This window comes from Corvus hawaiiensis, chromosome 9, assembly GCF_020740725.1.
Source record: "Corvus hawaiiensis isolate bCorHaw1 chromosome 9, bCorHaw1.pri.cur, whole genome shotgun sequence".
NCBI lineage: Eukaryota > Metazoa > Chordata > Aves > Passeriformes > Corvidae > Corvus > Corvus hawaiiensis.
In genome coordinates this window covers 29,929,149-29,954,955 of record NC_063221.1, presented here as the reverse complement: position 1 = coordinate 29,954,955, position 25,807 = coordinate 29,929,149, and the positions used below count along the sequence as shown (strand labels likewise).

The 25,807-nt window shown below is 40.5% G+C and overlaps 1 protein-coding gene across 11 annotated transcripts in view; it reads right to left on the bottom strand.

Annotated features, from left to right (window-relative positions):
- The window catches only part of FGGY (FGGY carbohydrate kinase domain containing), a 254,334-nt gene that overhangs the window by 63,213 nt on the left and 165,314 nt on the right, over positions 1 to 25,807 (bottom strand). For 9 of the 11 annotated variants that reach the window (XM_048313093.1, XM_048313094.1, XM_048313086.1 and 6 more), the window contains 3 exons: positions 17,513 to 17,628; positions 4,577 to 4,705; positions 525 to 628 (listed from right to left, as the gene is read on the bottom strand). In XM_048313093.1, coding sequence (XP_048169050.1) covers positions 525 to 628; positions 4,577 to 4,705; positions 17,513 to 17,628 — 349 coding nt within the window. Of the gene's footprint in view, positions 1 to 524; positions 629 to 4,576; positions 4,706 to 7,336; positions 7,395 to 17,512; positions 17,629 to 25,807 lie in introns of those variants that run through there. The other 2 variants (XM_048313096.1, XM_048313092.1) reach the window with 2 other exon arrangements.

Sequence of the window (25,807 nt, the reverse complement as noted above, 5' to 3'; positions counted from 1 at the left end):
CTTTTGTATTAATTCACTGAGAAAAATTAGCAAAGTGAAAACTGCTTATTGGGGGGTTTTCTTTCTTTTTAGTCATGATGTCTCATAATTCCATACACCATGGCAATTTGCAGAGGGAGAAGGATTTATATTGATTAAGGGAAGAGGTGGGGGAGCAGGGCTGTGCCTGAAAACGTGCCCTCCTTCTCCAAAGACGCTCTTCTGTAACACATTAGTGACAGGCTTGTCACAGATAACTCAGGCTCAGGCTTTGGCTCAGATTTCAGGCTGCTCTTTAAGCCACTCTGGCATCATGGATTTTACTTTCCATGTCATTTTTCAGTATTGATTTCTACTACTATTAAAGTTCTTGCTTAATAGCAAATGCACGGTAATTTATAATTAATATCCAAAGGTAAAGATAGAGTTACCAGAAAAAAATTCAAGGGAAAAAAGAAGTGGGTGAGAAGGACAAAGGTCAATTTTCCCTTCAAAAACATAAGTTAGTAAATTCTGCACAAATTAGGATGACACATACAACCTACCCCCATGTGGCATGAAGATGTTCCACAGATCATAGCGACTCGGGATGTAATCGGCTGGTTCTCACATGGAAGGTTATGTCCTTTCACATCTGCTCCAATTACTCCTATTAAAGTAAAATTAAAATTCTCTGTTAAAGAAGAACAAGCCACCCCTCACCAAACAGACCTTTCCCCTGCACTCAAATAATTGCTGAGTATCTCACACCACTGCCACTAATCAAGAAAGTCTACTTAGTCAACAAAGAAAACAATTTTATCCATCAGATTAAAATATTTATTCCAGATATAAGAACCCAAGATGATTTCTTCTACATTCATGTCTATCATCATAATTTTTAAGTGTTATTTTGCCTAGAACCTGACATTTATTCTCTTAGGTAGTTCACTGACATGCAGAATAAAAGTGCTCTGCTGTAGTGGCAGGCTGCAGATGTGTTTATTTGTTCACAGTTTATGTGTTTTGTCAGGGGATGAGTTGGAGAAAGGGGTAACTTGGCAGGAGACTGGAAGGCTGCCAGCTTTGTTGTCTTCACTGCTGCTGCTGTTGTGTCCATGTCGGGACCATCTAAAGGCAGATTATCCCTCCTCTTTGAGGAACTGAGCTTGGCTCTGTGTGCAGCATAGCACAGGATGCAGCACAAAGTCAGCAACACCCAGCCTGCAGCAGAAAATACACCCAGGAAGTGCCAGGGAAAGCCTCAGAACACATCCCATCCTGCTTGATTCACTTCAGGAGAGGCTACAGAGGGAATCCACCTTCTCCTCCTCCTCTCCCATGCTGCATCCTGGCATCACATTGTGCTGCACCCAGCAAAATGCAGCAGCCAACTAGTAACATTTTTATATTGGTCTTTTGTTTTCTTAAACATGGCTTTTCAGCTGGCAAACTGGTGACCAGACTGTGCATTTGCATCTGCAAAGCTCAATCTGGAGACCAGTTTGTCAATCCTGCTAAAAAACCCCCCTTTCTCCTCCCTGTAGAAGGATCAGGAAAACATTTGCTGGACACAGTGAAAGATGCCAAGTATTAGGGCTGGTTCATATCCTACATTTCATTAACACCCTCTTGTTTAGGCCACCACTGCAACATTCTGTTATCAAATCAGTCTGCTGGGGTTTGTCTTACTGAGATCATCGTGGTTATCCTGGTGTTACCACGGTTGGGAGTCATCTAAATAATCAGCAAATTAGGGGTTAAAATTTTAAACTCTTAAAAAATCCATCCTCATGTCCCTTTAACCAAACTGACTTGTAACTATGAAGTAGCACAGCTGCCATAAAGAGAGTTAGGAACAACAAAAAGCTAAAAGTAAGGCTTCAACTCATGCTTTATTTTTCACTGCTCCAACATGATGAGTGCATATTAAGAATTTTGGATAGGGTTGTCTACAAGGCAAATTCCTGTACTAAGCAACACTGTATTAGAATTTCTTGAGTTAAAAATACTGTTCATACTTGAGAGGGAAGAAATCTATTAAACTAAATAGTCAGCATATGTTGCAAATGTATTTTCATAAACAATATAAAACTGAAAAGATCTTTCTAATTGCTAAGAAAATATGCGTTTTGCATAACAGGAATTATGGCCCTTTTTGGAATTTTAGTCAGTGGTTTCACCAGTGTTTAGAATTGTTAGAGTCTTCCTCTGTGACTAATTAAAGTCAGACAACAAAAAAGTCTGGAATATCAGCTAGAAGTTATATAATTGTTGTTATAAGTAACTTTCACCTTTAGCTTAGGTGGAATTTTTCGTTGTCTGAGGCAGACTCAAAATCAGAGACTGGGAACAAGAAGTCTGTGCACCACACAGAATAGAGGAGAGATTTTTAGGAATGCAGGCAGTGCTTAGCAATGTGTACTTCTGGATCTCTTCCACAGTGCCACGGTATTTTAAACACTGCACCATAAATCATCTACTTTTGTTGAAACAATGCTGATGCCTTTTGAAAAGGTGCAATGTAAACAGTATTTTTATGAGGCCAGTCCCACAAGCCTGGCCTCCCATACTCAGAGTTTTATCTGTACACTCTTTGAAATTGGTACAGTAGGTCAAAATGTAAGACATCTTGGCTCTTAGATCTTCACTTTTCCATAAGAGGAATCAGATAGAGTGATCCAGGAGTCACACACGACCTCCTCAAACATACACACTAAATAATTCTTTATCTCTACCTTATTGTACTCAAAACTTTGAAGCCTTCATAAACTTCAGGAACCTGCCCAGCCAAACCCACTTCACATCCAGCCAAAAGCAGATCTGAACTGCATCAAAAGTTACTAACACTGAAAACAAGATGTCCACCATGTCATTCCTGTTTAGCCTGCAGGATATTTTCTTTACATATATTTGCACTCTTCAACTCTCCTTTTGCTCCTGCTATCACTTTTACTATCGAAATCTTTTCATTTTCACTGTCCTTTCTACTAAGTTTCCACATCATTTCCACACATTTATTACCCTTCCCAGATTCAAGAAGGATGAGTTTCACTGTAAATCCTCCTCTTGTCCCAGACTGCACTGAGCTGTGGTGTGATTACCATGCAGGTTCTCCCACTGCCTTCCTGACTGCCCTCTGTAATGCCCCCTTCTCTCTAACGACAACCTGAATGTTGTTTTTCTCCTCCTGGCAATCATTTCAGGAGTCTGCTGGTGTTTGTGGTGCCATCTGGGAAAACATATTCGGATTAGCAGACTGTCTCTATCCACTGAAGCCCTTCTCTGAGGGATGCCAGTAACTGAGTATTTCTAATGTCAGAGCTTCTTTACAGAAGCCTGTATCAAGGAACAGACAGTTACTCTCTGTTCTTCTTGAAATTCAACTGATTGATTTTAGCACATGAAACTTAATGGACAAACTTTTTGTGCTCTGGATCCAGTATCACATAATGATGCCAGTTAAACAAGGACCCTCCACTGCCACTTTCACATGCTCTGTGACAACCCAGTTTTGCAGCAAGTTCATTCTTTCGGGTCAGATTATTACTATATACTTTTCCAAGAACACGGAATTGCCAGGGCACACAGTTTTAAGCACACTTTTATGCAATCAGGATACTAACTGACACATATTTTTAAGTCAGTCACAACACACCTACAAATACGACACTGAAGCTCAGTCTTCCTTTTTGCAGACAGATCTACATCTAATCCTTTCCAGGTAGCAAGAAAAGCAATCTCCATGATTACTTAACCTTATCAGAAGCAAAGTAAAGGCATTTAAACATTTAAAAAGTTCCAGGCCACAGTTTCTAGAAGGACAAATGCAATTTAAAACAGCCCAAAACATTTGAAACTAAACTGGTCGTTTAGCAGCTCATCATATTTCAGTTAGATCTAGAAAAAAATCCTCTGATGAGCAATAGATTTCCATTAAAGAGTACTGTTTCAATAACGCAGAAACTTCCTGAGGTAAGACTGTTTTCTAAACCAGCAAACTAAAAAACCCTCAATTTCCTGCTGAAAAAGTTACACTGAATCTTTGTTATTGACTGTATTTAGATAAGGCCAAACAGCATAGTAAGAAAATGAACTTGCTGAGCCTCATCAAATGTATTTTGAAAAAGATGAACCAGGGCTGAACATCAGAATATTGTGCTGAAAAAAAGACAAAGCACCAGGCCTTAAAGCTTTGAATCATGAATCACTTCTAAAATGAATATGAAGCCTAAATATGAACAAGCCTCAAACATGAGACCTCTCCCCCAGAATGTTGGGGTTTTTTAAATTTTTCTTGCCTATCCCCGAAGTTTTGAGCAACAGAAGATGCAAACTCTCAGCATGTTGGCATTCCAACACCATGGTGTTTCGGTCAAAAGTGGAACTAGCAGAAATTAACAATTTGCAAATCCAGCTGAAAATACATGTAACAGTGATATATCCCCTTTCTAGAAACAGATTGGGGTATTAGCAGTTATTGTGATGATTTTGGGGGTTTTTTTAAGAATAGCATCAGAACAAATGGCTGGATAAAAACCAGCTCTGAGAAAAACGACTTTTTAAAATTAATTCAGCAATTCCTGTCTCCAAGAATGGTAAATCCATGAGTGAGTACCTAGTCCTCCAGCATGGGCATCAATGAGAGATGCTGCCACTGCAATCCCTTCGGGGAGACCGAGATCTTTCGCAGCTTCTGGCGTTAGACCTTTCCCAACAGCCTCTCCAGGAGACAAGACGTGGTTTCCTGGGCAGACACAAGACAAACCAAACAGCTGTCAAATTTACTAAACAGAAAAACAAACGTGTGTGTTATTGCAGGAGCTCCCTTCCTCTCCCTCCAGTTAAGCCTGGTATCTATATAACAAAGAAGTGCATCAAAGAACTCTGTGTGATGAAGTATCTTTCATTATCTGTCTGCAGATTAAACACAACCGTGCCAAATCAGGCCGTCCCATGGCAATTTAGAAGTTCAAAAGCATTCAATGTCCTATCTAGCCACAGAGAAAGATTTCACCACAAGCAATTAAATTCTGCTTGGCATCCTTCCAGGAAATATGAAACACAGAAATCCCAGGTTCTCGTGGAAGGTGCTGCCTGCAGGCATTCTCTGGGCATGGAAGGAGATTCAGCTCAGTCCATGCTCACAAATGAACACTGCACCTGTTGCACACGGAGTGAACAAGGAACTGGCCAGGTTTTTTTCCATTTCCATCCTTTCCAGCAGTTCTACTTGGAATAAAGTGGCTATAGCAACAGAAACTCTGAAAAAGAAACTGGCTTAAACAGAAAATTCCTCCTGTTGCAGTTGTATTTTCTCACAGACTTAAAGAATCCCTTTCTGAGCCTTCTCTGGCCTTGTGCAGCATGAAGAAGACAAGAATACAACCCTTCCCTCCCTGCCCCATCACAGGGAGCCCAGGGGCAGGTCCTGCCATAACACACACCCAGTTTTGTGTGAGCTTAGAAGAACAAAATCTAGATTCTTTCAAGTACCAGAATTCAGGGACACCCCTGAGAGCCTCCTCTCAGCCTCTCACAGCTGAAGCAGTGAGACCAACAGCTCCTGGGACAGCACACACTTCCACATTTATCCAAAGGTTTGGGGGTGAGAGGCAGTGAAAGCTCAGTGGGAGCTCCCACAGACCTCCCTGCCAATGCCAGGGCTTTTAGTACCTACCTGGAGTGTTTACTAAATTCACTACATCTGGGCAGAGTTAGCAAAACTCCTTTTTAAAATAAAACAAGACTATTTTCACAGTCAATTTTATTGAGAATGTTACACCTAAAGCATGTTCTGACGTTTAGAAAGGACATAAAACATCCTCCACAATAGACATTAATTAAGAGGAATAGCATATCATAAAAATCAGGAATACACTAATGTCCATGAGCATAAACTTCTAAAAATGCAGTTATACAACCTTACTGTTTGATGAAATGAAGGTTATGATATTAAATTCCCAGGTCTTCAATTTAGATATCACTTACATCTTTGCTGCTAATTATGTTGGTTCTTCATTTTTAGAAGTTACAGTCTCCTTCTGCCCACTTTCTGATGGATGCAGTGTATGGAGCATTTTGGGATCAGCACACACAACATCCCAGTGTTCATTTCTCCAAGAGCTTCTGTTCTATTGACAGCCACACATCACTGCCCCTGAAATTCCTGGCTGAACCTCACACTGGAAATTTAAAACAAGTCTGTGTAGCCAAAACTTCTGCACTTGACATTGGGTTTATCTTCAGTATTGGGGGCAGAGTAACCAAACCTCACCACTAAGCTTTATACAGAAGGATGTGATGACATTAAATCGCCTCCTCACAGGAAAAAAAAAATCTGTATTTTATTTTTTCTGTATTTTATTAGTGACTTATTGTAAAGTCAAAACATTGTGCTGGCTTTTTCAAGAGATGTATCTTTTGCATTTTTCCCCCATAAGCTGGAGTGCAAGATGTTTCTCTTTAAGAGATTTTTGCATTACATTTCTGGGTTTTGAAGACATTGGAGAAAAACACCCAAGCTGTCTGCTTCTCCTGACACTCAAAAACCCTGCAGGTGGAAGGAAGTTCAAAAGAGTCCATGCAGCTAAACCCACATCTTTTTCTTCAGAATCAATTGCCTGACCTGAAAGCACAAACATGGTGCATATACAGCATGAGACGAAATTAATCTGAAATAAAACCTCTTTCCAGGCATGCCATTCCATGGTTGGCTAGTTTACATCTGTCATACCAGTCAAACACTTTAGTGTGCAATTATTATGTAGTTATACTCCATTTTAGAGATCAGGGCTACTATCAGACAAAATCTTTTCCTACCAGCTTCTCAATTACTGTATTTCTAGTTAACAAGCACTAAGGGAGCAATTTCAAAGATAAAGATAATCCTCTCAGCACAAAGAAATGGCCCTGTAATTCCTTTAGTACTGGTTATTTATCAGTATCAGGGCAGAAAGTGTGTGAGGACGTGCAGGGATGGGCCTCTTGTCATTTGGAGAAGCAGCATAATCATCTTGTACTTTAAACAAAATAATTAACAGTAGTCTGCCCCATATGTTTCAGAAGTCAAAACACGCCTGAACAAATATTCCTTGACAGAAAGCACTTCCCAACAACTGGGAAGGGGGAGCAGTCAGAAGTCACCCATGGCAGGGATTGCAGAGGGGAGTTCCTGGTCACCCAGCAGCCAGGGAGTGCAGGACAGAGGACCTGAGTGCACAAGGAGAGAATTCTTACTCTGCTCCTCTCCTTCACCCTCCCAGCTCTACAGATCCAGGAAAGCTCTGCCAGGCCCATAGGAAATGTTCCCAAGGAGCTCTGTGAAAGGGAAGGAGCAGGCCCTGCATGGGCACTCTCATTCTGTCATCATCCTCACCTACACAGGTGTAAGTCAATGTGGAATGGACAGAGCCTTCACTGAACCACACGGGCACAGACCTGGGAAGGGAATTACCATTCTCATTATCATTTAATCTTCATCAAAAAACTAGAAAACTCAGCTAAGCATCAGCCTGCTTAGAATCTCTAAGTGTAAAGCTATTAAATGATAAAATAAAAAACATGAAAAGCAACCAGTAAGGAGGCACAAATAAAGGTGAAGTGTTTGAAACAGATTGTATTCCAGTACTAGACCGGGAGGGAGCCGATTCTTACTTGAGCAAAACACAGCAGCTTTAGAAATCCAGGGGCAGCTACTCTAAACATAAAGGTGTTCTACAGCTACACAGGAGCAATTCAGCAGCAGGTGCTGCCACCCTTAAATCCGACCTGTCAGGGGGAAAGAAGCTGTCAGAGGGGAGGGAGGGAAGGGAGAGCTGCCTGCACACAGGCGGGCAGTGAGAGCAGGACAGGCGCTGCATAAAGGAGGCAGTGAAAGGCCCGAGACTCCTCGAGGCTCCTGCCAAAGTAAATGTATCGAGTCTTTTGTTTACAGTAGTCTCCTGTGCAAGTCATTTACCTTTGCTATAATGACTTCCAAAATTAGACCTAACCAAACAAACCCATAATGGCTGAAGCTGGAGGACTTTCTGTTTCACATCGGTGCAGCTGTTTCACTAATGCAGTACCTTAATCCACAACCTTTCATTTGGGACGAGACAGGCTATTTCCAGCTATTTTTTCCCCTATAAAGTAGCAAGTTTACAAAAGGAAAAAGCTGTCTGAATCTCTTCCTCCTCTTTTATCCTTCTTCGAAGACTGATGTTAGAGTTTGCTGTGATCAAGCTTTGTTTAAAGAATTTATGTGCTACCAAAGACCCTCTATCTTTTTAGGTGCTTCCCACAGGAACCAGCTATTTACCAGACACAACACATGAGGCAGACAATGCACCTTCAGTCAACTTTAGTGATCCAAATTCACGGTATTGGCTCACTAATATTTAAAAGAACGAGGTAGTTTAGGATGTAGCCCCTTTTCAAACAACAAAGCTGAGAGCAGCCGGGGCCCAGCTGACTCCAGCACAGCTTTTCATCTATCATGCAGAACAGGGCTGCACTTTGTATATTTGGCTGTACAGGTGCATAAAAATATGAAAGGAAGAAAATCCAAAGGAGAAGTCCCTTCACTGAGACCCAAACAATCTTGAATTTGGATATAACAATCCCTTGCTGAAATCCCAGCAGGCGCAGAAAGAAACACAACCCAAGGGTACGTCCTGTCCCCATTTCATAGCCCCACCCACACTGAACAATTAAACTGCTTTCTGATTTAAAAGACAACATGGAAAACAGATATCCTGTTAAATAAGTGATGGAGAACACGCACTGAAGTAATCTCATTAAACAAAACAGTGCTGAATAGGCATCAAAGGAAACAGGACCTTAGTAAAAAAAAGCACTGTCCATCTAAATGTAACAAGAAATATAAGGGATTTTCCCCCTCCATGTTCATTACAAAGCATGCACACAATCTCCACTTTTGGTGCTTTATAATAATTCTCACAATGCCAAAAGTCTGGGATATGCAAAGAATCTCAATAAATAATATACATTGTCCCAACCCCATCTCACACACATTACCAAATATCCCTCTCAATTACAGACAATACTCACATTTAACTGAGATGTGTATGGCTGATTTTTCTACACTTTTTACCCCAGCTGAGTCGCCAAAAGGGCACTAAGATCAGAAGGAAGCAGAATAATGATGCTGACTGTAAAATTAGAATACTAATATTTTTCTCAGGACTGAATACACAGTGGTTAAAAGAAGTTAGAAACAGTGAGATTTGGGGCTTTTTCTGACCTCCAAATAACCTGCCTGGTCAGCAGTTAAAGACTTCAGAATTTTCACTGAGGAAAACCAAAACAAATTGTGATATTATACGCCAGCTTATTTAAAAGTGAAGAAAATGGTTAAACAGAATCACTTTGGCTTTCTTCAGTTCACAATTCATCTCTGTCTACACGAGCTGCCACAGTAGCTTGAGGCAAATCTAATTTGGGGCCTTTTCCATCCCACTCTCCCATAGAGCCTTTGGCTGAACTACATCTCAACTACCTAATGTGTAAATACTCCAGGCAGACATATTAGGCTGCTAAATACTGGCAAAATCAAATCAGGCAGATCCTGGTTCATTAAGCTGAGCAGCAAATTGCTCAGCAAACCATAGGTGCCTACTTCTACAAAGACTGCTTGGCCTGCTTGTCCCAAGGAATGAGAGCTACTCCATGTATAAATTATAAGCTTTCCTGGTGAAAGGTCAAAAGGAAAAAGAAATTCTGCATCATTGGATCAACAGGCACGTTATGATGGGCCTGACTGAGTTTTCTTTGCTAGACTGCAGTGAAACAGTGCAGAATGAACATGTCCTGCCATGTGTGATTCACTACTCTGAACTGCATCTGGGTACAAAACACATATATTTGATGTTTTACTAAAGATATAGAATGCAGTATTTTGATGCCTTACTAAGTAATTAGAGGGAATGCATTTACATCCAAACTCAAGATACCTGAGCTCAAATTTTCACTTGCAAACAATAATTTCACTATGCTGATAATTGACATTTCTGGCACTTTACAGCCCAATATTCCTCAAAGTCTCTCTCGATACAAAAATCAGTGCAGATGGCAGGACTATTGCTCTGCTTTCAGAGTTGCTCTGCTTTGGTTCAGTACATTGCTAAGACTGAAAAGGCAATTTAGGCTGTATTAATCATGGATTATTACTTAACAGATTTTTTTTTTACAGGATGTTTTTTAACAACTCACATGATAACAACTCCTCTTTGAAGAAATAATTACCCCTTTTTCAGAACTGGAATAAATGACAGACCAAAACTAATCTCATCAGTTACTGAAAGGATGCTTTTAAATCTTCCAGCCAAGCTTATTCCCCACCATGTTCACACAGTATTCAGGTCTAATATCCACACTGAGAAGATACTGATGCTGTAAACAGTTCAGAAATGAGCCAGGAAAACAATTACAAGGGTGCAGAAGTAGGACAGCTCACCCAAGAGTTTTGGGAGAAAACCTCAAGCAGCTCAGTGTTTTCCTTGATTATAGGAAATTTCAGTCTGTGCAGTTCAAGCGTGTCCCTACGGTCTGGCAGGCCAGTAGGAAGTTAAATCAGATGAAAAATCAAGTGTGTTCGTTAATTAATTCATTAATTTTGAGACATGACAGCAACTAACAATCAACAACCTTTAAGTCTGAAGTGGGGTCTCCATCACAGGAAATTATAAAATCAAGATTGGTTCTACGATACACTTTAAACTATTTAAACATTAATTTTAAGGAGTCCAACAGCCTCTGACTTGGAGGAAGCCAGCAAACTGTTTGAAATAGTCCTACTGATTTTGTGAATCCTGACTCATAAGGCAGACAGCATTCCTTTAAAAGTTATCTCAGCAGGAGGCTGAAGCCAAAAAAACGAAGATGAATAACAAATTGAGACCAGTGAGAGAAAGAGTCAGGTAAAAAGAAGGAATGACCCAAAAGAATTCTGAGAAACGTCTCTTTTTTCTTGTCTTTTTTTAGTACAGTATGAAAAACAAGAAAGGAGGATAGTATCTCAGAAATTTAAATATTGAACAATCACAACGGGCCCAAGTCTACTCAAAGTTTCTATGAAATTTAAAACCAGAAATTCAAAGAAAAAGCTCTTAGTTTTCATACTAGAAATTTCACAAGTCCCCAGTGTTGGCAGAGTAGAAGCAAATATGATCCCTCAGGCAGGCAGAGTCTAAGACAAGAACTGCATGAGGGGACAGTGGAATATTTCTTTATTACTATTTTTTAAGAGATTTGAACTTTTACAAGAGTTGTCTAAGCTATGAGGGGTGGAGGGACAGCACACAGCACTCCTCACTTCTTGCAGCAGAGAGGAGGAGAAGTGGAAAGGAACCACCTGCCAGCAGGACTCAAGCTGATGATAAGCAGGGTGAATGATGGTTCCTTTCCTGGTGGAAGAGGAATGGAAAATGTCACCCAGGAAACATCCTGGAGAAACCTGAGCCACCCGAGTTCAGCTCAGCCCGTGGAAGAACAGTTACTGGAAAGAGGAAGAATATCTCAGACTAGACAGCAAGGAGAAGGCTTGGAGGTGGTGGGGGCAGATTTTATCCATGTGTTTATCAGTATGCGATGGGAGGGAGGGAGTAAAGATGAGCGAGCAAGACCCTTCACTACAAGCAGTGACAAGCACAAACTGAAATGCAGGAAATTACATTTAAACCAAATAAATGATGTTTTTATTGGAGAAAAGTGGTCAAGACACTGGAATAGGCGGCCCAGGCAGATTTTGGAATCTCCACCTTTGGAAATACCTAAAACTCAACTGGACACAGCCCTGAACAACCTTCTGTAGGTGACCCTGCTCTGGTCATTTCAAGATGGCACTTCTAATCCCAATGATTTGTGTGATTCAGTGATCTCAAGATGGAAAAAGTATAAAATAAAAGAGAAATCACAGGAGTGTGGAGCTTTTCTGAGGAAAAGCCCAACTTCTTCCTACTGAATCATGTATTCTGAAATAATGCCTTGAGCTCTCAGGAAGGAGACACCCGAAAACCTCTTTGCACTGTGCCAGGTTCAGCTCCTTTGCAGTTACTACAGCTCTTGGACAGACTGAAATGACAGGAAGCCAGAAAAATGTTAGCATATTTGGAACACTATTCACTTGTAAATTCCATGGATTTTGACAGCATGTAAGTGTAAATATCCTCTGATTCATCCTTTTAAATTCGTTTCAAATTGCAATGTGTTATAATTTATTGGGGATAGCAAAAGACTAGGGAAAGACAGATAAAGGCATCCCATACTTCAGAGAATCCCTTTACTTATTATCCTCTACCACTTGCAAAGTACAGTGTTTAAAGCTTGTTGCTGCAATCCAGCTTTACGAAGAACTGGCAGCTACAAGCTGACCTGAAAAAAAAATGAAAATCATCATCCCTTTCTCTCAGCCTTCAAGGAAATCCCTCACATGCTCCAGAGCATCTGGCATCAAAGGCCTTGGAAGAGACAGGGAAAACTGGCAGAATGAATGGATTGACCATTCCCTTCACAGCTGCTGTAGCATTAAGTTAATATTGACCATATTCTCCCACCTGAATCTCCCATTTTCAGCCTAAATATAAATAAAGAGAGCATCCAAGTATTAGAGCTAACTACTGACAAAATAGAGAACCAAAGGAGACTCTATTTAAAGTGTAAAAAGGGAGATAGATATTCGATGCCTTTATTAGCTTTGTATATGGAAGGATTCAGTGGCACATGCAAGAATGTAACTATTCATATGAATAACATGTTTTCTGTATTATCAATTTATTTATAAATATTTAAATGAAAGAGCAGTAGAAAAGAACATCCAGTCTTCCAATTATACAGATCCATCTTTTCAGGACACTCCAAAATGGCATATGCAAGTGCCCAGGTCCAGGAAAACATCAAGCCTGCAGTCCCCAAAGTTGTGGAATTAAGGAGTTAAAAATGGGGTTGCAAAGTGCTGGGGCTGTACACTAAAGCACAGGCAGAGTGTTGGAACAGAGAGGGTGGCACTGGTGAACTAATGAGGGGAGTAAAGACTGCTAAGCAGAAATGCACGTTAGAGTCAAATGAAACCCTTCATAACTCAAAACACAGTACCAAAATTAAAAAAGAAAAAAATTAAAAATAAGAAGAAATTTTACTGGAGGAGGATAGGGGCAATCTGTGGAAAATGGGAAGCATTCTTTTAGAAGGTAGCTAAGAAGAATGAGTGGGAAAAGGTCCAAGAGTGGGATTTAAGTAAAGAGATGTACAAGGAGCAAAGGCTGTTCTTCCTTAAGCCACCATCACCCCCAAAACCAAAATCACACAGGAAAGAATTCTGCCAGTCATACACTAAAGCAAATTAAGCAAAACTACAGCTACTACATTAATAGCAGTTTGCTGCTCCAGCACAAATGAAAGAAGGTGAAAAACTGCCCTTTACAAAAGCGACAAAACCTGTAAGATCAGTAAAACCTATTCTGAAGCTCTCTCACACAAAGCCACCATCTTCAACCCAAAAAAGACCTGGTATGAAATATTACCATTCAATAAAAAAATCATTATTTGGTCCCTTAAGTAGGCCCTGAAGTAGAAAGCTGTGGTGGAAATTTATCAGGCATTTTCCTCCAAATGGAATATACACTCCAGTACCCTACGAGGTTCATAGTACATGAAATTTTAACGGAATTGTTAATGTCTTTGTAGGTTTTATAATACCACAAAGAGATGTGCTTTTACCACAGCAGATAAATGCTAATGCCTGTAGCACACAATACTTTCCCAGTGGTTTGAATACGAGTCATCTTCCACTCTCTTGGTGAGCAAATTAATGGATCAATAAATTTTTCAGTATCTCCAGATAAGACTCTTTACCTTCACAAGCCTGATCAGTAAATTCACGATGTACAGAAGGGACCACAAACAACTTGTTATGTGGATTCCCTGAAAGGTTGGTCTGCTCTGAGAAACGGAAAATGTCAAAGGCCTGGGAGTTTTCAGATGTGAACCCACGGCCTGATGTGGGAAAGGTTTGTGGAAGATCCTAAAGGTCAGATGTGAGGGTCTCCCTTATCAACAAGGTCATATGTTAAGTTAAACTGAAACCAAGAGGAGTGTACTCCCTGGAACCACAGCACTCTGATTACAGTAAATGTATTTTTAAAGGGCAAGAAGTTTTAAAAGTGATGCCTAAAAGCGTATTTACCAGAATAAAGAAATATGTACATTAAAGAAGTTGTTCTCAGGTAATTTCCGTAAGTATTTCCAGTGGCATGAAAGTTAAAACTACTTCCAAACAAACAAACAATCAAATCTATTTGTAACTATTCCTTTATGGTTCCCTCTGATTGGAAACAATAATGATTTCGGTAGAGATTGACAAAAAAAAGTAAAACAAAACAAACATAGCTTTTCTGCATATTTTGAACTGGTAAACTTTGTATTTACTTTTGTTACAGTAAGAAAATTTTGCTAATTTTATCTTGTGCCATTTTGCTTTGGTTAAAAGAAATGATGATTCAGAGCTAATCTTTTAGGAGAGATACATGAGAAAAAGGCCATTATCTCTCTTTACAAGGGGAACGTGCCGGTACTAAAATACATCCTTGTCTTTGAGCTAAACAAACCTTGAGCAGCCAGACATGGACTTAGAGAAGCTTGAGAACAGAAGAGGAAATTCCACCAGAATTACTTCAGCCCTGTCAGGTTTTTGGTTTTGTTTTCATTTCAGGAGGAGGTTTTGAGCATGTACAACCTCCCTTCAACCTCCTCCTACCTGGGTTATCTGACAAGTTCGAGCTCCTTAATCTGCAGGGCATCTCAGCGCCCTGCTTCCCATCCTTCCCTGTCAGCTGTGGCAGGCTCTGATGCTCCTCCTGGAAGCACACACTGTCCAGGGAGGTCCTCCCCTTGGGATAACAGGATGCACTTCCAGCAGCTGAGGCTGTTCCCCTGTGGGCAGCACCCTGAAGCAGTGTTGTAAATATAGCTTGAGCTGAGTTGGTGCAAGGTGTGATCCTGTGGTGTTTTTGGGCTCCTGGCAGGGATTGTGCCTTGCCACTGATGCTGACACCATGAGATGTGTAGGAAGGAATCTCCCACTAACCAAGACCATTGCTTAGTGGCTGAATATCACCTTCCTGGTAGGTGGGTCTACACTATCCTGATTAATTAGAGGAAAGCTGAGCTGATTCAGAGTGCTCCTCCTGAGTCCAGCAACACTGAATGCTCATTAAAACAAGCAAATCCCCCAACTCTCATTGGAACATTTTTCCCATTCCCATTTCCCCATGTTCAGGGACACTGGTAAGATTCAGGGTGGCAGAAAGCAAAGCACTTTCCCGGGACATAACACCACGGAGCAGTTCCTGGGCAGAGTGAAGTGCTTTGTTTTGTCTCCTTCTGAAGCTACACCCTTCCAAGAGACTCCAAGAGGTGCAGGGCAGGAGAGAAACTCAAAGGAATGGAGTGGGGGCTATCTGGGTTCCACATTGGTGCAGCGAGCTCCTCACTCCCTCTGCACAGACACAGGAATGAAGGACACTCTCCTGCTTTTTGTGATGTTATCACACTGCTAAATATAACAAAAGCAACACCTTCCTTTTTAAAAAAGGCAAGGTTAGACAAGTGGTCAGGGAAATAAGCTCATATTCTCCCTGCGGTCAGGTTTCAGCATTATTATGCAAATAGAAATTGTCTTATGCTTTGGATTCACCTGAGGGAATGAGCCCCAGAGTCTAAATCCAAAGGATTTCTCAAGGTGAGCACAAGTTACAAGTTCTGGCCTACGGTTTGGTGCAGTTTTGGAGGTCAGACTGTGCTTGTCCAACTCCAGCCAAGACCTACCCAGGGATTCTATGGTTCATTTCTTAAAAAAACCCAAAAAACAAACCAACACAGTTTTCCATGGACTAGACACTTTTCACCAGTAACTCACAGAAACAGTTTTGCCTTGCAAGAAACGTATCAGCAGAAGATAACTTACTGATTTATTTTGTAAATGTTGTGTTTTAACAAACATGGAAGCCTGATACTGGGAATTGATGATCTCTCTCTTAATGAATGTTAAACCATATATAGGCCAGTGTTATGAGGCTCCCATCACAACAAAAGGCCCCTTTTATTAATGGCTACTTTATCATTTAAAACATGCATGTTGTTACTTAAAATGGTAAATTGCTTTGCACTGTCCTTGAAGTGCATTGCATAAATATTGTATTCAAGCCTTAGCTTACACTTCATAAATAATTTATTTTTAAAATACCCTTCCACGAGACCACCAGCTGGCAAGATGTTCAATTTTCTGGTAAAAACATGTATTTATTGCAAGTCTTATTTTAACTTGTTGAAGATTTGCTAAAAGCCACATGTGACAGATGTTGTAAGAACTGTATTCAACCCAAAACCTCAGGAAGCTGAAAGCCTCATTCTCCTGGTAGGTTTTGTACCTCTGCATAAGCAGTTTCATTTGCAGGGGAAAAGCTGAAGTCTATTCAAGGAAGCTTTCAAGTACTATTTTCTGATAACCCAAAAATGATTGATAGCAGATTATGTGATGATCAAAAAAGTTTATAAATTTCATTACATTTCTTTTCACTACAGTTCTTCCTCCACCATTTCCATTTCATGTTGCTGCATTTAAACTGCTGTACAAACTTGTTCAAAGTGCTTGACATTAAAAAAAAAAAAAAAATCAAAGGAAATTTCAGATAATTAACTTTGATGAATGAGCATATTTTAATTCATGTCTGGTAATATTCTCGTTAATGACATGTCTGCTTAGGACATCCATTAAAAGTCCATTAACTTAACAGGGAAAGTCTAATAAAGTTATCCTGGAAATTTTCTGGTATATTAATGTTATGGACTTTTAATGAATATCTGCTGTAGGAACTGCTATTAGAAAGGCTACTATTCTAATTAAACTTGGGCTCTGAAAGTGAAAAAAAATGTATAAGAGAACAACAAGCAGAAGTAGCACTTTTTTTGAAAATGACTGTAAGGGAGATTGGTACAGGTCACAAATCATGCTATCAGTAACAGCTATAAATTACTATATTGTAGCTTTTTTTTGTAGCCTGCCATCCAATATACCCATATTGAGTGTGTCCTTCATGTCATCAGCTGCTGGGGCTCCTTTTTACTCCTTTCTTGTTGAGACTGAGCAGTACAGAAAGGCCTTCCAGGCCTTTCTGAAGGGTAGGAGATGAAAAATTTAAACACAGTTTCTCACAATAATGCAGAGTAAAGGATGCACTTAGGAAGTCTGTTCCCTATGGGCATCCAGCCATCTCAGCAACCTATTTGAAGCTGCTGACATTCACAATAATACAGCAAAATATCTTTTTATATGTATGTATCTTTTATTCATAGAATCAGAGAATGGGTTGGGTTGGGAGGGACCTTAAAACTCATCTCATTCCAGCCCCCTGGCATGGGCAGGGACACCTTTCACTAGACCAGGTTGCTCCAAGCCCCATTTCTCTCTAGATATGTATTTATATCTTTTATATATACACATAAAGCTTTTTACTAATATGAATATATATGTATATTAAAACCCACCCTGATATACCTATTTTTTCATACTTATCCTTCACCAAATCTTCCAAACCAATCATTTTCCAGAAACTGTCATCCCAACCTCTATCTGACGTGTATGTCCACTTGCACACTACTGTACAGAGGGACCTAGAAAAGAGACAATATAGGCACAGAGTCAGGCAAATGAACACATTTGGGTTTAAACCTGTGACTAGAAACCGGCTCCTGCAAAAGGATCTCCTCTCCACTGGTCAAAAAACTCCAGCAGAATGCTCACATTAAAAAAAATCTGGTTACTGTTTGGAGTGCACGTCTTGAGGACCTTAAAAGGACCTTGTGTTTAAGATTCTTCTCTGCTGAAACAACTCCTGGTCTGGCCACTTCACTGCATAAATCAGTCAAATAACAGGCTGTGCATGTGCCTGGGGGAGAGGAGGGCAGGAACACAACAGCTCTCGAGCAGGCAGCTCAGAGTGCTGCCTTTCCAGGCTAAATGGCTGCTTTGCACACAGTTTGTCCTTAGGAAAACGTTGTATTACTACTTCTGTTGCAACTGAATTACAATTTCCAGGAGATCTGGATGATGGGGTCACATGCACAAGTCTCATTCCAGAGAAGCTGATGTTAAACTCTGCTATGCCAGGACAGCACCCCAGGGCACAGGCAGGAGCAGAACATACACAGAGGACAAGAGCACTTGCAGGAAAGTCTGTCCTAACACACACAATGGTTTTTATCAACATCCCCAACCTCATTCCTCCCCAAAATACGAACTGTGTTCCTGATGATTTAGTATTACATAGACTGTTTTCTGTCTGAACACTAAGAATCATCTCAAAAGATCAGTATTAAACTGTGCTTGAAAAGTCAGTCAACTACAAGGTGTTAAGAATGCTAAATACCACTGCAAACTGCAGCTCTGCGTAGTCCTGGGAACACCTCAGTGCCAGCAAGTGCAAGACAGCTCAGATGCATCTCAGGGAAACACAACATCCTAACTGTTCTCAAAGAGGAACCCTGCTCAGAGGTGGATTTTCTTTGATGTTTTACAAGACAGCTTACTTGTGACTCATGTTTAGCCAAGGTGAGCTTACACAGACATATTCTCTTTATTAGGATGGTACAATTTGAACGTGTATCTTCAAAGCAAACTCAATTTTACTGAAGCATTTGACTTTTTCTTGCAGTTTTGCATAAGTAAAAGCCAAATAAAATTTCTCTATACAAAAATTATTTTTTGGAGTAAAAGGAAATCTTCCCTTTCCTCCAAGTCAACTACCCAGGGACTGAAATATGAATCACAGAATGGGATGGGCTGGAAGGGGCCTTAAAGCTCATCTTGTTCCAACCCCCTACCATGGGCAGGGACACCTTCCATTAGCCCAGGTTGCTCCGAGCTCCATCAAACCTGGCTTGGAACAGAAAAAGAGAAGCTATTTTTATTTCCTATCTGCCAAATCAAAGTTAGAGCTTATAGACACTGATACTGCAAACAGAGTAAAGGCAAACAAGAACAGGAAGAGCCTTTCCACAGACCTGGAAAACTATCTGGGACTCGTATTCCATGTTTTGGGGGTTTATAACAAGAAGCAACATTCGCTTATGTGACACTGAGCAGAAGATGGGATGATTACATGGACTCTCTGAACTTCCACTTTCTCATCTGGGACAGAAATGTGTATTTTAAATGCTTTACGTTTCCTTCCATCCTGTTCTACCGGAGTGACCACATTTTTACAGCCAGAGGACAGGTGATGGTCAGTCACATCCCACTGGCTGTAAAGATGTGTTGGTTGTTCTTTGCTACAAGAGAATAATTAACATTACATATTTTGGGGAAAAACATTAGTTAACTATTTATATCCCTCTAAATAAAAACAGTAAATAAATTAAGAGATCGTTTCAGGACTACTCTTAAAACAGTTCTGACATCCCCATCCCCTTTTTTTTTTCTTCTTAATAGTTTAAGACTAGATCACACAATCACAACTCAGTGTCTGGTTTGAAAACAGGAAGAGCACATGACCTGTAACTACAGCAAGGACAATGTTGATAGAATAAATTCCAATTTCCAAGGATTTAAAAGCCAGACACAGAAATCTAATTAGGACCTTTGACAAAAACTGGGTGAATAAATAAATTCTAGGCTGAAGAAAATACTGGGAAAAAATAAACATTTTCCCTAAATCAGTTCAAAACTGTCATTAAAAGGAAAAATAAAGACGGGGTATTTGAAATAAAAAGCATTTCATCACTTTAGGAAAAATTTAGACATAAAGAGAGAAACAATAATGCATCAAGTTTTCCCAAATATGGGAAACACCAAATCATAACAAATTATCATCAGAACCAAATATGTCTTTTTCTAATTAGACTGAAGCTCTGAACTAATACCACACCCTGAAAAATGCTCCAAAGAACATGTTTGAAACAGCGGCCTGTTGTCCCACACAGCTCCCTCTGTGGAACACCAGAGCACACACACAGGCCCAGGGAATCACTGAGGATGGGGACACACCCGCCCCTGCCAATCCACAGAATTCCAGCAGATCAGAGCTCTGTGGCAGGATCTGGCTGGACTGAACAGACCCTGTAGGTTTATAAATGCAAAGTGCTTACAGAACAAGGATAAACAGAGGAGTTTTGGTTGAATTTTTAACACAGTATGGAAAAGGAGCTGGGAAGGACAACTCTTCCCAAATGAATTGACTGGCAGATCTTCTAAGGGGAAGGTTCTGGTATGAAAACCAACCTTAGATCTGAGCTAAAACACTAAATCATCATGTTGGCAGGTTTTGATTTTCACGGCCACAGCAAGAAACTCAAAATGCTTCTTTTAAACATAGTCTGAGCATTTACACTTCTCTGGGATTCAATCTCCTCCTTCCACACTTGCTGCCACTCAAAAAGTAGGTGTTTAATGGAACAATATGGCTTTATACAACTCCTTAATACCAAAGAAAAAGTGTTACACTGCAGAAGGGCATTCTGCTCTCCTAGATAACAGTTCAAGAGGAAAGGATTTCTTTGTGATGGCCATGATGGATTAACATCAGCACATGCTTCAAAAGCACCTGGATGGGTTGAACTCAGACCCCTGCCCCCTTACCTGATGAGGTGCTCACTTTGTATGTCCTAGGGAGCTCTATGCACACGTAGAAAGAGCAGTTCATTCATGGCTTGTCACTGCTGAAGCCAATGGTATAGATGTATATTACATATATTATGGTTTTTTTGTGGGTTTTTTTAATATATACTAAATTATAGGAAATCACTCAGAAATTCTCCTCCAGAGAATCACCGTGAAAAAGGGATAGCACAACTCTTAACTCAGGAAAACTCTATCCAGAAAGACACTATGCTGAAGAACCACCTGAGGAACCAAATCTTTATACCTATGAAGAAAGCCTCAACTATGAGAAAATTTTATATTTCACAGAACTCCTAAGTTTGAGGAGATGAAGGGCAGATATTAAACAGAAACAGTACTGGTATCTGCTGTGGTATATTTCATTCTCCCTATTTGGCAGCATTGCCTCAATTATTTGGCCATAAACACCAGACTTGTGCTAGCTGAAGCTGGATTAACTGGAAGGGTCGAAGCAAATGTTCCTCTTACTTTACTCCCAGGATCAGCTGGGTTCAGAGGTGCAGAGAACAGGCAATCCCAAGGCAACAGTCCTCTCCCAACTGCCTAACCCACCACAGGATTTGAGGAGCCACAGCATGGAACCCCTCAGCAGCATGAGCCCTGTTTAGCCAGTCTGAAATGCCATGAGTTTGGAGACTCTTTTCCTCAAGCATATTCCCAGCACAATGAAATGAAAGATTTCCTTTCTCTGTTCAGAACAACACGTTATGCTTAGAATATTCCTACTGAAAAAAAACCCCAACCGCCATGCATGGAAAATCTTTATTTTATTTAAACCAGATTTTCAACAGGAAAATGATTATGCTTAGAGTTTCTTACAAGTTTCTTGCTAAAGACTGACTCGATGTGCTGAAGTCCTTCATGACCAGAATCTCAGTCTTAAAAACACAGAGAATCTGTGAATCATGCACTTGTAATTCTCAAAATGCCGTCTGGAAGCAACTAACCTGCAAAAGGATCTGGGGCAACTGGACTTGTGATCACTCAGGTGATCAAAGTTTGCTTCTCCATGGCTCTTCCCACATTATCCACCCATTCTGAGTATATTCTCTCACTCTGTTGTACTTCTTGGAGAGAAGGAAATCAGATACATTCATTGAAAATGGGAATTACTGCACGCTCAAAGTTATCTGCAGAAAAATGTAGCTAAAATATAGAAGTCCCAAAAAACTTCTCCACAACTATTTAAGAATCACCAGAGCTTCACACTTTGGCCCTTTCTTTGTTGGCACATCTCCCACACTCCAAAAGGGATAAAGCAAGCATGGGCATGATTCCCAATTCTGCAGAGATCCTGCCCTGCCTGGGAGAACACCTGCTATGAAAATACTCCTGGGGGTTACTCCTTAACTGCAGCTGTCTTGTGGAAGTCATCCCTATTTTGAGTATAGGTTGATAGGTAAGTCCTATCAGCTAAAAGTTACTAAAAGAAACATTTTTTCCTGAAAAGTGACCTCATAAGGCATTTCTACATGGCCTTCCATTCCAGAGGGTTGGTACAAGATTAGTTAGCCTGGAAAATGAGTCAGTCACCAGCCTGAAAGGCAGAGAACCACTGGCTGGGGCATCCTGAGGTGAATGGCAGCTTTGTTCTCAATTCCAAAGCAAAAGGATCTGCTTCATTCATCCCAACTGCTCAGAAATTAACCTAAACTCATGAACTTAATTAATTTGTAGTCATCATTAACAGTGTAGCAGTTCAATCACTGGATCACTGAACTGAAGCCAGGTGCACCTGCCGAGGGCTGTGCCAAAGCTAAATCCTACAGAAGCAAGGAAAGGGTACAGTTAGATCCCAAAAGGAATAGCGTGCAGTAGGATAAAGTAACTCTCTGCGGTCTGTTGGGCAGATTTATTTAAAGCTACAAAGAATCAAAAGCTAAGAAAGTTTTATGACGTTGTGAACGCAAGAAGGAGACCTGAAACAATGGAGTGTGACTGTCCCAACATCAAACGCTTTTTCTTTTGTTGTGCAAACTTTAAATTTAAAACAGATTTTGAATTCAAATTGTAAATGGGGGCGTAGATTCTGCTCAAGTGAATGTCTCCACACTCCACATATTGACATCTGCACCAGGCTGCCAATGTCCTCCCAAATTATGCACCCCACAGTCTCAAGGCTTTTCACAAAACGGAGCAATTTACAGCTCTAGCGCAGTCACAGATCTGGCTGCGGTTTGTGCAAAAATGTTCCAGGCAAAAAAATTTAATACCCAGCACACATACTCCCAGCATCCAAGAACAGAACTGGGCATGGGAGCTGCAAGAGCCTAAAATACAGTGGAGGTTATCACAGAGCAATAGGAAACATGTAATTATTCTCTGCTCTGTTATGGTAATGCCATATCCATTAATCCATGGCCTTTGAAACAAAACCAGATTGTTGGATCCACATCCACCACTGGCATTTAGGAAAAATGCCTCTGCCTGCTTGGTGTATTTGGCTGCTAGGGGGAAATAGGGAAAATTTGTCCTAAGGGAATACTTCTCAAGAAAGAGGAGAAAAAAAGTGACATCTGATCATTCAGTCTTGAAATATATGAAGTGTATGAGATGCTGCCCCTGTTGAGCATTTGCTGAAAGGAACCAGGGCAGTGGGTTGGGCTCAGGGTGGTGTAGGAAGAGCTGCCCCTGCTGTCCCTCAGTTCCTCAGCCCATCTCTGGGGCAGGTTGGTTGGAAAGTTCAGGGTGAGAGTGCCTGGGTGTGCCTTAGTTCACACCAGCCGCCTGCACTCCCCCTTCCTTTCCTCTTCAACAGCTCCTTAATTGCAGGTACACACAGCAAAACCTGACAGGGGCTGTTCCAGCCACCCAGCCATGCAAATCCCAAGTTCCTAACATTTACAACACATTATTGTGATTATTGCCTTTGACCCAAAGCCTATGAAATTCCTGCCTGCCCAAACCCATTGTCTCAGCGAGCCGTGCAATTTGACTCTTGCCTGAAAAGGGTTTTCTTCTTCCAACAAAACATTCAACAGGCCAAACAAAGAAGACAGGTGGGGAAGCCTGTTTGGGACAAGTAGCAGACACGTTCCAGTTGCACTCATGGGCCTCCACTTTCAGTCTTTGCATGTCTGAGGACTTAAACCTATTCAATAAAGGTAGCAAGGAAATGACTGTAATCAGCGTTAGCAGGTCTACGAGCTTCAGTCTTCCTATGCTCTGGGTAACACTTCAATTTATCATAAATAATTAAAAGTTGTCTGGCTGCCATTTAGATTTTTTGAAGGAAGTTAAATATCACAGCAAAAGCAAAGCTTTCTCCCCACTTTGAAATCTTCACTAAAGCTGCAGAGAAAAAAATATTAATACAAATAAGAATGATCCAATATCATGCTGAAAGGCCCGTATTTGTTCACGCTAAGGTTAGTGGCAATTTTGTCATATTTCACGGGGGAAATAGGATTAAACTCCACATCTCAAACTTTAAAAGTTAATGTTCAAAAAATCACTTGGATTTTTTTCTTTTTCCTCACCATGAGGAAAACTGAGCATGAGAAAATTCCTCTTCAGTTTCAAACAAAAAGGATTTAGTAGAAAAGATTCCTCTTTCCAATAAGTGTGCAAGTTTAGTTGAAGACACCAATTCACAAAGCCACCAACCCAAAAGGCAGTGAACAGCCCATGACCTACAAGCTGCATACTTGAAGCTAACAATGATACTGATATTTGGCTATATAATACCTTTCCAAACCCTTTTGAGTTTGGGGGTTTTTTTGTTGCTGCAAAAAAAAATCGTATCAAAGTACTACATACGGTGTGAAGATTTCACAGCTTTTCTTTCAAAGCTGTGGTTAAAACATAGGTTTAATGATATACTATTCCCCCCATTTTTTCCTGAATACTGCTGACTCAAGGAACTTGCAGGGTCCTAGCAAACTCCTTCCCAACGAACAAGACTAAATTTGGGGTTAAAAAATCTGTGAACTTGTAGTCAGCAGCTCTGCTGGCCTCACATGTGGAAAGTCAGAATTCTCACTGGACTGGTGGCACAGCTTTTATTGAAAAATATAAACCAGGTCTCCCTTCCCCTGCCATAAATCTCCCTGCCACAGCAGAGCCCATGAAAGAGCAACACTCTCTTTTAGGTGAGAGAGGGGCCCTTAGGGAATGGCAGCTACATCAAGAGCCCCTGGGGGACTGGGATCCATCAAAACTCTCACCAACAGGCGTAGGCATTACACCAAGATTTCCAAACTCATCCAGACAGGACTTTTAGGTCTTTTGTTGGGATACAGGGTGTAGGAGTTGTGATTCTCCTGAGCTCACACCACCCTGTGTGTGTGTGGAAGTCACTCAGCCCCCAGCAACAAGCAGCGAGCAGGAAACAAAGTCTTTCAATCAGCAAATCAAAAAGTTAAAACTCTTTCTGTAAAGGGAAGAAAGTATTAATTAACTCAAACCTTGCTCTAGTATATGGTGTTCATGCTATAACACTTAGAGGGTTTTGGCTGGCTTTTTAAATCACAGATTTTCTAAGCAAGTCTTGCTTACTTAAAGGGACAGATTTTATTGTATGAAAAACACAATTCACATTTGCAATTTTCTACACCCACATCTATAATAATCTCCTCTGAATACAGCCACTCCCTGACAAGATTCCATGTTATATTTAAACTCTGGGTGCCACTTTGAAAGGTAAAAAATAAGAACAATAGGATCATTTTCAAAGCCTACATAGCAGCACAAGGTTTCAAAGCAATGAAGTGCTTTAAACTCTGGCATCAACCTTCTGACCATCCAACCAGAGCGAAGAGTGACCTCCAATTACCACCACAATAAGCACAGAAGTCTCTTGAGAAATGCAGAGTGTAGATGTTTCTTGTATTCCAAAGGAGGTGTGAGTCTGACGTTGTATTACACAGATAAATCTCAAACTTTGTGAGAGATTATTGGGAAAACCCCTTTTGTGACACTCAGACTCTAAGGATTAATTCACTTACAGAAAATACTTGTTGGATGAGGTTCCTTAAAATTTAATTTTTGCACATCTTGTTAAAGACATGGAAGTGTGCATGTGATACATAAGTATGGTAAGGAAACTGGCTTGTTTTATTTTTTCATAAATACACACACATGTTCGTATGTGTGTACACATGGAGATATTTACCTTGGATTGGGAGAATGCGCCTGTTTGTGTCTGCTGTAATCTATTTAAACCTGTCCTTTAAA